This window comes from Suricata suricatta, chromosome 12 (assembly GCF_006229205.1).
Source record: "Suricata suricatta isolate VVHF042 chromosome 12, meerkat_22Aug2017_6uvM2_HiC, whole genome shotgun sequence".
Taxonomy (NCBI): Eukaryota; Metazoa; Chordata; class Mammalia; order Carnivora; family Herpestidae; genus Suricata; species Suricata suricatta.
In genome coordinates, this window is record NC_043711.1 from 12,486,189 (window position 1) to 12,497,013 (window position 10,825).

The 10,825-nt window shown below is 56.2% G+C and overlaps 1 protein-coding gene across 1 annotated transcript in view; it reads left to right on the forward strand.

The window, feature by feature from the left end:
* SIN3B (SIN3 transcription regulator family member B) overlaps positions 1-10,825 on the forward strand; it is a 38,950-nt gene that overhangs the window by 1,101 nt on the left and 27,024 nt on the right. The window contains exons 2-4 of the mRNA XM_029917847.1: positions 135-241; positions 1,459-1,612; positions 9,282-9,482. Of these exons, the coding sequence (XP_029773707.1) occupies positions 135-241; positions 1,459-1,612; positions 9,282-9,482 (462 nt within the window). The remainder of the gene's footprint in view (positions 1-134; positions 242-1,458; positions 1,613-9,281; positions 9,483-10,825) is intronic.

Genomic DNA, 10,825 nt, shown 5'->3' on the forward strand with positions numbered 1-10,825 from the left:
CCCGACCCCAGCCCCCTGACCCCTTACCCCGGCTCCTCTGAGCCTCGGCGCGTCCCCCTCCCCGCCAGGGACCCTCGTCCTCTGTCCCCTCCTCCGCCGACCCCCGCCCACTGGGACCCTCTCCCTCCTGTCAGGTGGAGGACGCCCTCACCTACCTGGACCAGGTGAAGATTCGCTTCGGCAGCGACCCCGCCACCTACAACGGCTTCCTGGAGATCATGAAGGAGTTCAAAAGCCAGAGGTACCCGCGGGACCCCTCCCCACCCCGGGGGGGCCGCCCCGGGGCGCGATCCAGCCGAGCGGGGTGGGAGCCCCCATCCCGGCTGCCTCTCCGCCCCAGTCGGGTGACCTTGCGCAGGTCGTGGAACCTCTCAGAGCCTCCGTTCCTCCTGGAAAAAACGGGAGTGGAGAGTCCCTCTCCTGTGGCGCTGTTGTGGGATTCCTGGAAGGAGAGCAGGGATGGGGTGCGGCGACGGCGGGAGAGAAGTCCACAAGTGCAGAGTCCGGTCCTGTCGTTACCGAAAATGATCTTGAAATGAATTTTGTTCATCGAGCATTTTTTTAGATTAGTTTTAATTTTTTGAAGCGCTACATCAAAAGGTTGTTTATCTCCATCATTGAGTGAGTGGGCGCCCTCTCCCCCCTTAAATCTGGTCATCAAGGCGAGGGTCTCGGGGCCCAGTCCCAGGCCTGTTGGGGAGTAATGTGCATAAAATGCTTTGTAAGGGGCATGGCACACAGAAAGGGTTTAAAACACATAAACTGGTTTTGTGGGCACACAATCAGGAGGGTTGGAGGCTCACGTAGGCTTAGAGGGGGCAGGGGCTCACCTAGACTGAACTTGGTGGGCAGTCTGGACTAGAATTTCGGCTCGCAGACTCTTAGGTTCCCGCTGGTCACATCGCCACCCTGCTGCTCCCCCTCTGAGGAAACACGGGAGGGCTGGCCTGGTTTCCTTCCAGGAGAGGCATGCTGAGGCCTCAAGGGAGCCCCACTGCAGCCATGACAGAGACCCCTGGCATAGTTGTGCAACCGACACTTGCAGTGCCTTAGGTATTCATGCCTTGCCGTCACTTGCTGGGATCAACACCTGTGTCATAGTTTATCAAGTTGCTAAGAGGGCTTTGGCCTCGTGCCTCTTCCTGGAGCCTCGGACCTTCACTCGGCTCTCCTGACATTTTCAGAACCGAGTGCCTGTGCTTGGGGTGTTCTGGGGAGCTGTGCCGTGCAAGTATCCTGTGGTTCTCACCGGGAGGGCACAGCGAGCCCGAGGCTGGCTGCTGTGGAGGCAGATGACACACTACACACGGGCTGAATCACACCCGGGCACATCACAGAGTGCCTGTCGTCCTTTGAGAAGCTCCTTAGGTGGTGCTGTCAAGCGAGTCGGGAGGAGACTTCGCTTTCTGCGGGCTCCCCAAGACACCTCTGCCCACCTCCCGTTCTTTTCTGTTCCAGCATCGACACGCCCGGAGTCATCCGGCGCGTGTCACAGCTCTTCCACGAACACCCTGACCTCATCGTTGGATTCAACGCGTTCCTGCCCCTCGGGTACAGAATAGACATTCCCAAGAACGGCAAGTTAAACATACAGGCGCCTCTGTCGAGCCAGGTAGGCCGCCGTCCCGGTGTGGGCGATCCGCACGTACCGGGGCGCACTGGTACTACTGCCGGCCGGGCGGCGCGTCTCATGTCCGCGTTGCAGGAAAGCCAGTGAAGAGTCCGTCTTTTTCCAGACTTGCCCCTCGCTTCTAGCACAGATCAGAGTAGAGCGAAATACCTGCCTGGCCAGCCCCTTTGCCCCAAATCGTTGGATCCTTTTTGAGGATTTAAATCAAGAGTGGATGTGTGTGTTTGTGTCGGGGTGGTAGGGGTGCATTCTCTTAACAGTTTTATGTCCTGTCAGAAGAACCATCCCCAGGCCCCAAGCTCTTGTTCTGAGGTTTCCCCTGGGAGCGGGCTGGGCAGGCCACACTTGTACTTAGGCACGTGGTCCCTCCGGTCGTCCTCGGTGCCGCCCACAAAATAAAGCAGTCGCGCCTCGAGTGTGAATGGCCTGGTCCTCGTTGCTGTGCCGCAGTTCATTGCCACAGGGGTCACCAGCTCAGACGAGGCTTGCGGCTTTGCTTCCTCCTCTGTCCCTGTGGTCCCTTCTTACCTGAGCTCACCAGACCCCCTGAGAAAACGAAAGCTTGTGTGAACTTTGCTTTTATAAAGTAACCATTGTCTTTTTCTCCACCTCGGCCCTGTTGCCGTAATGCTGTGCTGGGGGCCGGGTGGGAGGAGGCATCTGGTGCATTCGGGATGTTTAGAAGCATCCGGCATTCCACCCCGCTAGGCCCTCACCCAGCAGCAAAAGCCAAAAGTACCACCAGACATCAATGGCTGCCTGCTGGAGGGAAAATGGCCCCTATCACTCTTGTGTCTCTGGCCCGGGACTTGGGTTTCTAGCGGGGAACACAAATCATCTACCTCGGGAAGTGCTTTATGGGTTTCGCCTCTGACGAAAGCGTCAGATTTGGAAAGAGAATGGCCGGAGGCAGTGTGACGGTGGCGGCCCTCTTGAGAGCCAGGTTTTGAAAAGGAACTTGGGAGTGTGTGGCTGCTGAACTCCAGGGCCCTTCTGGTTCACGTTTACAAACAGAGCCCCACGGCCCAGAGGTGAGGTGAGGTGAGGTGAGGCTCATGGCTCCAGACAGGAAACGCCCGAGCGGGACTAGTCGTGGGAACCACCACCTCGGGGAAGGACCCCAGCGTGTACAGCGGTGTGCGGGGGGGAGCGCTCCGACGAGCCGGAAGCGCCATACAGACACAGGTCACTACCATCACCCTCGAAGAAAGATCCGAGGTTGAAGAACTAAATTGCGCTCCTGATGTGGAAATCGCCCCTCTCGATCCCTGGCCATTGGAGCGACAACGCTCGCTGAGCTGGATCTCCGTGTGAACCGGCACGGGGGTGACATTTGGAGGCCATCCTGCCCGGGACACAGCCCTGCGACTCAACAGCTGCTTAGCCCAGCTTTATAATCTTGCTGAAGCCCCAAGCCCCAAAACCACCATGTCTAGGGCCCCTCTCTGCAGCTGGCCACTCCGTTTCTGTCCACATTGGTTTTCCAGCCCTGCATCTCAGTGCTCCTTCACACCAGGCATGAACCAGGGGGCCTTTTGGCTTCCCAGAGTCCTTTGAGAGGCCATAGTAGCCCTAGACATTTTTTTATTACTGGTTTTTTTCTAGCTTGTTTTGAAGTACAGCTTTTTTTTTCCTCCTCTCTGTTTTTCATCTGATAAACCACAGGCAAGGAGAGAGTAGCTCTCAGATGCCTACAGAAAGGAACTAGGAAGCCCCACGCTGCAGAGAGCCCTCTCTGCAGGTTTCTCAGCCTTGGCCCTGTGGCCGTCGGGACCAGATCGTTCTTTCTGGAACAGGCTGTCCCGTGCGCTGTAGGGCACTGAGCGGCATCTGCAGCCTACCCCCACCTCCCCCCGATGTGACATCCTAGAAGTGTCTCCACGTGTTGCTCAGTGCCCCTGTGGGACAGGACCGTCGTCCTTGAGAAGGCCAGTGTTAGAAGGAGACAGACAGAGGTGCCACAATGTGGGGAGTATGGCCAGAGGAGGGCTGGGGCAGCATGGGGACACCGCAGCTTACCCCCCGCCTCCCAGCCAGAGTCAGCGCATCATCCAGGCCCCCGTAGTAACCTCACCCCTCAGAGAGCCCTCCGTGCCCCCCGTCATTCTCACACCGCCCCATCTTGGGTATGTTAAGATAGCAGAGCTGGAGCTTGAAGTTAAAAATCCACCGAGTCTTGCTTTGCCTTGCCTGGCAGATCTGGGCACAGGTCAGGCAGGCCCCTTGTCTGTCCAGTTCCCGACTGTGCCCCCTGTTCCGGTACGGTGCCAGGCACGTGTGGGAGGGGCAAGATGCGGTGTGTCAGTGGGAAAGCGATGGGTCTCTGCTCCTGGCTTCTGTTTGGACCAACCCCGAGTGCCGGGAGCCGGCCCCTCTATGGTCGGCTGGAGCAGTGGCCTGGGGATGTATCAGGGGATGTGGGTGGACAGATAAATGCGCAAGGGGGTTTAGGACTGCGAGTGAAGACGGGCAGGGTGTGGGGAGCCCTGGGCACATGCGTGATGGGTCTGGAACCCTGCCTGGGTCCTGGGGTGGGCGTGTCCTGGGCCAGGTGTAAGTGACTGACGTGGGACTGTGGGTGTGGTTGAGAAACAGCCAGGGAGCCTGTGGGGTTGAAAGGTAAACGGGAGAGGGTGGAGGAGAGAGCCAGGAGCATAGAGAATGTGGGGAGAGTTCCAGAAAGGCCACCCTGGCTGTGGTGCTGGAGATGGACTGAGGAGACAAGAGAGGATCTGGGAGGCGGAGGAGGCAGAGTGGGCAGCGATATGGGCCAAGGGCCCGGTGGGGGGGCGGGGGGGGTTGCCTGTGGGAGGGGGAAGTCCATGGAGGGTCCAGGCAGCTTTGGCCCCTGGGTGCCAGTGGCAAGCACCTGCCGATGTGAGCAAAGCCCGGGAGAAGCTAGGGCACCAGGGAGCTGCTGTGGGTTTGGACTGTGCTATTTGATGAGCTGTGTTGTGCACACCATGAGGGGGGGGTTGGGGACAGGGCAGCCACCACTCCAAGGCCTGTCTGTATCTAGGATCATACCTAACCGTGCCTGTTAGGTCACTCAGGGCAAGCAGAGAAAACCTTGGATTGTTCTGGAAGGTTTAGAGCAGGGGTTGGTGCATGGGCTAAAGGCAGCTTGTATTTGTGTGGATAGCAGTTTTTACATTTTTCAGAGATGACATTAAAAATGATTTTGCGGGGCGCCTGGGTGGCTCAGTCAGTTAAGCATCCGGCTTCGGCTCAGGTCAGATCTCACGGTTCGTGGGTTCGAGCCCTGCGTCGGGCTCTGTGCTGACAGCTAGCTCAGAGCCTGGAGCCTGTTTCGGATTCTGTGTCTCCCTCTCTCTCTGACCCTCCCCTGCTCCAGCTGTCTCTCTCTGTCTCTCAAAAATAAAAAAATAAAAAATAAAAAATAAAATGATTTGGGGGGGTGGTGGTGCCTGGGTGGCCCAGTAGATTGAGTGTCTGACTTCAGCTCAGGTCACGATCTCACAGCTTGTGGGTTCAAGTCCCGCATTGGGCTCTGTGCTGACAGTTCAGAGCCTAGAGCCTGTTTCAGATTCTGTCTCCCTCTCTCTCTCTGCCCCCTCCTCTGCTTGTGTGCTCTTTCTCAAAAGTAAAGAAGCAAACATTAAATAAAATGTTTTTAGGGGCACCTGGGGGCTCAGTTAAGCATCCAGCTTTTGATTTTGGCTCAGGTCATGATCTCACAGTGAGACCGAGCCCCATGTCGAGCTGTGCACTGGGCTCGGAGCCTGCTTGAGATTCTCCTCTCTCTGCCCCTCCCCCTGCATGCGTGTGTGCGTGTGCACGCTTTTTCTCTCTCTCTGTCACAAAAATAATAAAATAAAATTTAAAGATTTTAAGAGTGCCTGGATGGCTCAGTTGGTTAAGTGTCTGATTCTTGATTCTGGCTCAGGTCATGATCCCATGGTTCATGGTTTTGAGCCCCGCGTTGGGCTGTGTGCTGACAGCTCAGAGCCTGGAGCCTGCTTCAGATTCTGTGTCTCCCTCTCTCTTTGCCTCTCCCCCACTTCTGCTCTCTCTCTCTGAAAAACAAATAAATGTTATAAAAAACAACAACAGTTTTAAAATTGTGATAATAGTCACATAATCTAAATTCATGTTTTGTGACTAAAGTATACAATTCGGTTGGTTTGCCAGTGCCTACACCACCGACGCTGATTCCAGAACATTCTTACCACCCCAGAAAGAAGCCATACCTCCCAATTCTCCTCTCCCACCAGCCTCTGGCAACCACGAATCCACTTTGTCTCTGTAGATTTGCTTGTTCTGGACATTTCATTTCAGTGAAATCATGTATAACTTTTTGTGTCTGGCTTCCTTCACCTAGCATTATGGTTTCAAGGTTTACCCTCAGTTAGCAGGCGTCAGAACTGCCTTCCTTTTTTTAAAAAAAAGATCTTGTTTTTAATTTTCTTTTAGAGCACATGAGAAGGGAGAGGGGCAGCGGGTGGGGAGAGGAAGGAGAGAATCCTTTTTTTTCTTTTTAATTTATTTTTGAGAGACAGAGATAGCAGGAGCAGGGGAGGGTCAGAGAGAGAGGGAGACTCAGAATCCGAAGCAGGCTCCAGGCTCTGAGCTAGCTGTCAGCACAGAGCCTGACGCGGGGCTCGAACCCACGAACGTGAGATCTGACCTGAGCTGAAGCCAGACGCTCAACTGACTGAGCCCCCCAGGTGCCCCAGAGAGAATCTTAAGCAGGTTTCACGTTCAGTGTGGAGCTGGACATGGGGCTTGATCCCATGACCCGGGGATCGTGACCTGAGCTGAAACCAAGAGTCGGATGCTCTACTGACTGAGCCACCCAGGTGCTGCTCTTCTTTCCTTTTTATAGTAGAATAATACTCCATTGTGTGGTTGGACCACATCGTTTATCCCTCCCTCTGCTGATGGACGCTTGGGCTGTCTGCACGCCTGGTTTCAGGCTTCAGCAGATGCCTAGGAGTAGAATTGCAGGGTCCCGTGGTGACTGTGTATAACATTCTGAAGAACTGCCAGACGGTTGGCCACAGCTGCACCGATGCTGTCTGGCTGTCTTTGCCAAGCCCTGGCCTTGATGAGGGTCTCCACCTTGTCGCAGCGCCTCACTCCAGGGCATTGGAAGGGGGACACCCATGGTGCTTGAAAATGCCCCCTGGGGGTGGTGGGCAGCTCCATGAGCTCACAGCCGTCTGCTCCAAGGCTGCTCCATCCCCCTAACCGTCCTGGCCCCTTCTGGCTCCTTCCCTGCCAGGCCAGCACACCTGGAAGGAATGCAGTGCGGGAACTCGGCAAGTGCGTCCCCAGAGGGCCTGAGGATATGTGTCGTTGCTGGGAGAGATGGTATTTAGAATCGAGGAGGCTGCTGCGGGTCTTCTGTGTCTCTGCTTGCCTCAGCTCAGACTTTTCTAGAGCTGCTTCTGCGCCCATGTTTTGGGCTGAGCTGTGTCCTCTCCCCAATGCCCCATTCCTCGCCCCCATTCATATGCTGAGGCCCTAGTCCTCAGTATGTCAGAGTGTGGCTGAACTTGGAGCTCTTTACTGAGCCAGTTAAGGTAAAACGAGGCCCTTAGGGCGTCCTTATAAGAAGAGGAAATTTGCACCCAGTAGTAAAGCACACAGAGGGGCAACGTTGTGAGAACACAGGGAGCAGGTGGCCGCCTACCAGGATGCCTCCAGAGGTACCAGCCCTCCCAACCCCTTGATCTTAGACTCCAGCCTCCAGAGCCGGGGGGAAATAAATCTCTGTTGTGGCAGCGGCCCAGTCTGTGTTGCTCTGTTCTGGCAGCCTGAGCAGCGTAGCACACCCGCCCAGATGGCCGCGAACCGTGCCCGACAAGTGTGTCTGTCACGGTGATAGCCCTGCAGCAGTGTGCATGGCACGCCCCTTCCTGTGGGAGTCCTCGGGGCAGTGCTTGGTGCCGCATGCATCGCCACCCGCCGAGGGGGACCGAGCACCAGGCCAGCGTGTTCCTTCTCTCATTCACCGGAAGATTCCCAGCAGTGGACGAGGCCCGATCTGTTCCAGACACTTGGGATACAGCAGCGAACAAAGCGACTTCTCTGCCCTCAGGGCATTCGCTGTCTGGCCAGGGGTGAACAGACAAGGAAATTAGTAAAATACGTTAGGTGTAGGAAGGTGGCACGTGCTGTGGAGGAAAAATGGAGCTAGAAAGGTGCTTGGGGTGCTGGGAGATGAGGCCATTTTAGTTTGGCGCGGGGCAGTTACAGAAGATTTGCTGAGAATGTGTCCTGACAGACGCCTGAAGCTAAGAAGGAGGGATCCCAGACTGCTGGAGAACCAGCCTCTGTGCACACGGCACCTGCAGGCTGAGACCCGGCCTCTGCACACGGCACCCGCAGGATGAGACCCGGCCTCTGTGCACACGGCACCTGCAGGCTGAGACCCGGCCTCTGCACACGGCACCTGCAGGCTGAGACCCGGCCTCTGCACACGGCACCCGCAGGATGAGACCTGGCCTCTGCACACAGCACCTGCAGGATGAGACCTTGCCTCTGTGCACATGGCACCTGCAAGATGACAACCAGCCTCTGTACATGGCACCTGCAGGATGAGAGCTAGTCTTTGCACACAGCACCTGCAGGATGAGACCTGGCCTCTGTGCACACAGCACCTGCAGGATGCCTGGGGCTGGGGGTGGGGCCGCCCCTGATAGCCCAGTTGTGGTTTGTGGGGAGGCCTCAGAACCAGGCATAAAATTCCAGTTTAGAAACATCAGCATCCCCTTCTTCATGGGGTGGTCCTGTCCCGGCACAGGTTAGGATTCTGGGTGCCCAGGAGAGGGACGTGTGGGGCTGTTTTCTTTGTTTCATTTGTATGGACAGGCAAGCACGCAGGGCAGGCATGACAACTGGCCAAGGACTGTCTCTTCTCCCAGGTGACACATCCTGGACTTAGCACCCGAAGTCCCACAGTCTCGGACGACATGGGCAGCGGGCCCCCCGCACCTCTGGGGCCCCAGCTTTCCCGGCCCTGCTGACAGCAGGTGCTTTCGCACCTCAAGACAGTCTTGCAGAAGTGGCTGGCCGGAGGTGTGGGAAGACTCCCTTTTTTTTTTTTTTTAAACGTTTGTTTATTTTTGAGAGAGAGACAGAGCGCAAGCAGGGCAGGGGCAGAGAGAGGGAGACATAGGTTCTGAAGCAGGCTCCAGGCTCTGAGCTGTCAGCACAGAGCCCAATGTAGGGCTCAGACTCCTGAGCAGTGAGATTATGAGCCAAAGTCAGACACTCAACCGACTGAACCACCCAGCCGCCCCTGGGAAGACTTCTTTTGTAAACAGCCCCAAACTCCACTCCGAAGGGGACCGAACAGTCCACGTCTCGTGTCTTTCTCCCGAATGCTCAGTGTTCAAGATGTCTGGTTGTCCGTCAAACTTCTGTGTTCTTTGATCCGAGAGAGGCGAGTTCAGGAGACCCCTGGGACCGGGCAGGCGCGCAGAGTGCTGAGGGAGGAGTTACCGCACATTCTGTTGTGGGGGGGGCCGCTTCCTTACCCTCCCTCCCTCTCCGCCCCCACCCCCCCAGGAATGTTTTCCTGCATCTCGTTAAAAACCTTGGATCCGCACAGGGCTCTGCGCTTGCTCTCAAGCAGGCAGCGGCTCTGCCCGGCCGTCCTCACCTCTGTCCCCGGCGTCCGCAGGAGAACCCGCACAACCACGGCGACTGCACGGAAAGCTTCAAGCAGCAGCTGCTCTGCAAGGAGGACAAAGCGCAGGTGCCCTTGGAGTCGGACTCCGTGGAGTTCAACAACGCCATCAGCTACGTGAACAAGATCAAGACCCGTTTTCTAGACCACCCGGAGATCTACAGGTCGTTCCTGGAGATCCTGCACACCTACCAGGTGAGCCGCCTCCCGCCACGCTTGGTGGGCGCTCCTGTGTTCTGGTCTGAGTTCGTGAAATCCTGGAACATTCTGATCGGCTTTTTTTTAACCGTGACACCGTGTACGTTACCTAAAACTCCCCTCTCTAACCCTTTCTCAGTGTCCAGTCAGTGCCATTAAGTATGCAGCCATCACCACCATCCATTCCCAGAACCCTCTTCGTCTTGCAAAACCAAGACTCTGTCCCCATGAAACACTGCCTCTCCCGACCCCTGGCTCCCGCCTTCCTACACTGTCTGTCTCTGAATTTGAGACTCCAGGGACCTCCTGTCACATGGGGGACCCTAACAGTATTTGTCCTTTTGTGTCTGGCTTCTTTCCTTCACCACGACGTCCTCAGGGCCCGTCCACGTTGCAGCCCGTGTCAGGGTCTCCTTCCTTTCTCAGGCCGAAGAATATTCCGTGGCACGGACGCACACTTGTGTTTATCCGTCCGTGCATTGACGGACACGGGCCTGTTCCCGCGCTTTGCTCTTGTGAATAACGCGGCCGTGAACATGGGCTCACAGATACCTAATGGAGTTCTGTTCAGTTATGATTTTTTTTAAATCTTTTTAAAAAGATTTTAAGTAATCTGCGCCCGACCTCGGACCTGGAGCCAGCCAGGCGCCCCTGGTTAGGACTTTAATTTGCTCTTTGAGGCACCTCTACATCTAAGAAGTACTAGGAAACACACAATACAGGGATTTGAAAAGAATCTAAGAAGATGGTCCTCTTTTTATAAGAAGGCTTCACTGTTGTTTTGACAACACGACCCTTTATTTATGCTAATTGCCAGCAGGCTCCATGTGAGGCCTGGGGCGACAGAGATGAGTGATTGCTGCTGCTTTGATTGGTCTGGAAGCCGAAGAAACTTAGAGATGGACCCGGTGGGGAGAAAAGGAAGTGTGTGGGAGGAGGCCTGGGGTTCAGGGTTGCCAGCCCTGCCTGGGGGTGGGGGGTGTCCAGCGGGGTCAGGAAGGGGAGATTCAGGCTGAGCCCAGACACCCCAGTCAGAACCTCAGGCAGGTGAGTGGAGACAAAGGGTAGACTCCCTCCCTGCCGAGAAGATCTGTGCAGTACGAAATCCCGAAATCCCGGGGCTCAGAGCAGACCGAGGGCTTCAGGGGACCTGAGGGCAGGGAGGGAAATGTCAAGGCCACTTGAGGGGACGGCTCTCTCCCCTGAATGTCTTGCTGTGCATCGGGGGACCCTATTGCTAGGTCACATGGCAGGGGAGGGGGGGGTGTGTAAAGTGGACAGGGACTTATTTCTAATGGCCGTCCTGAGTTCTGCTTGCTGCTTCCGTCGGTCCTCATCTT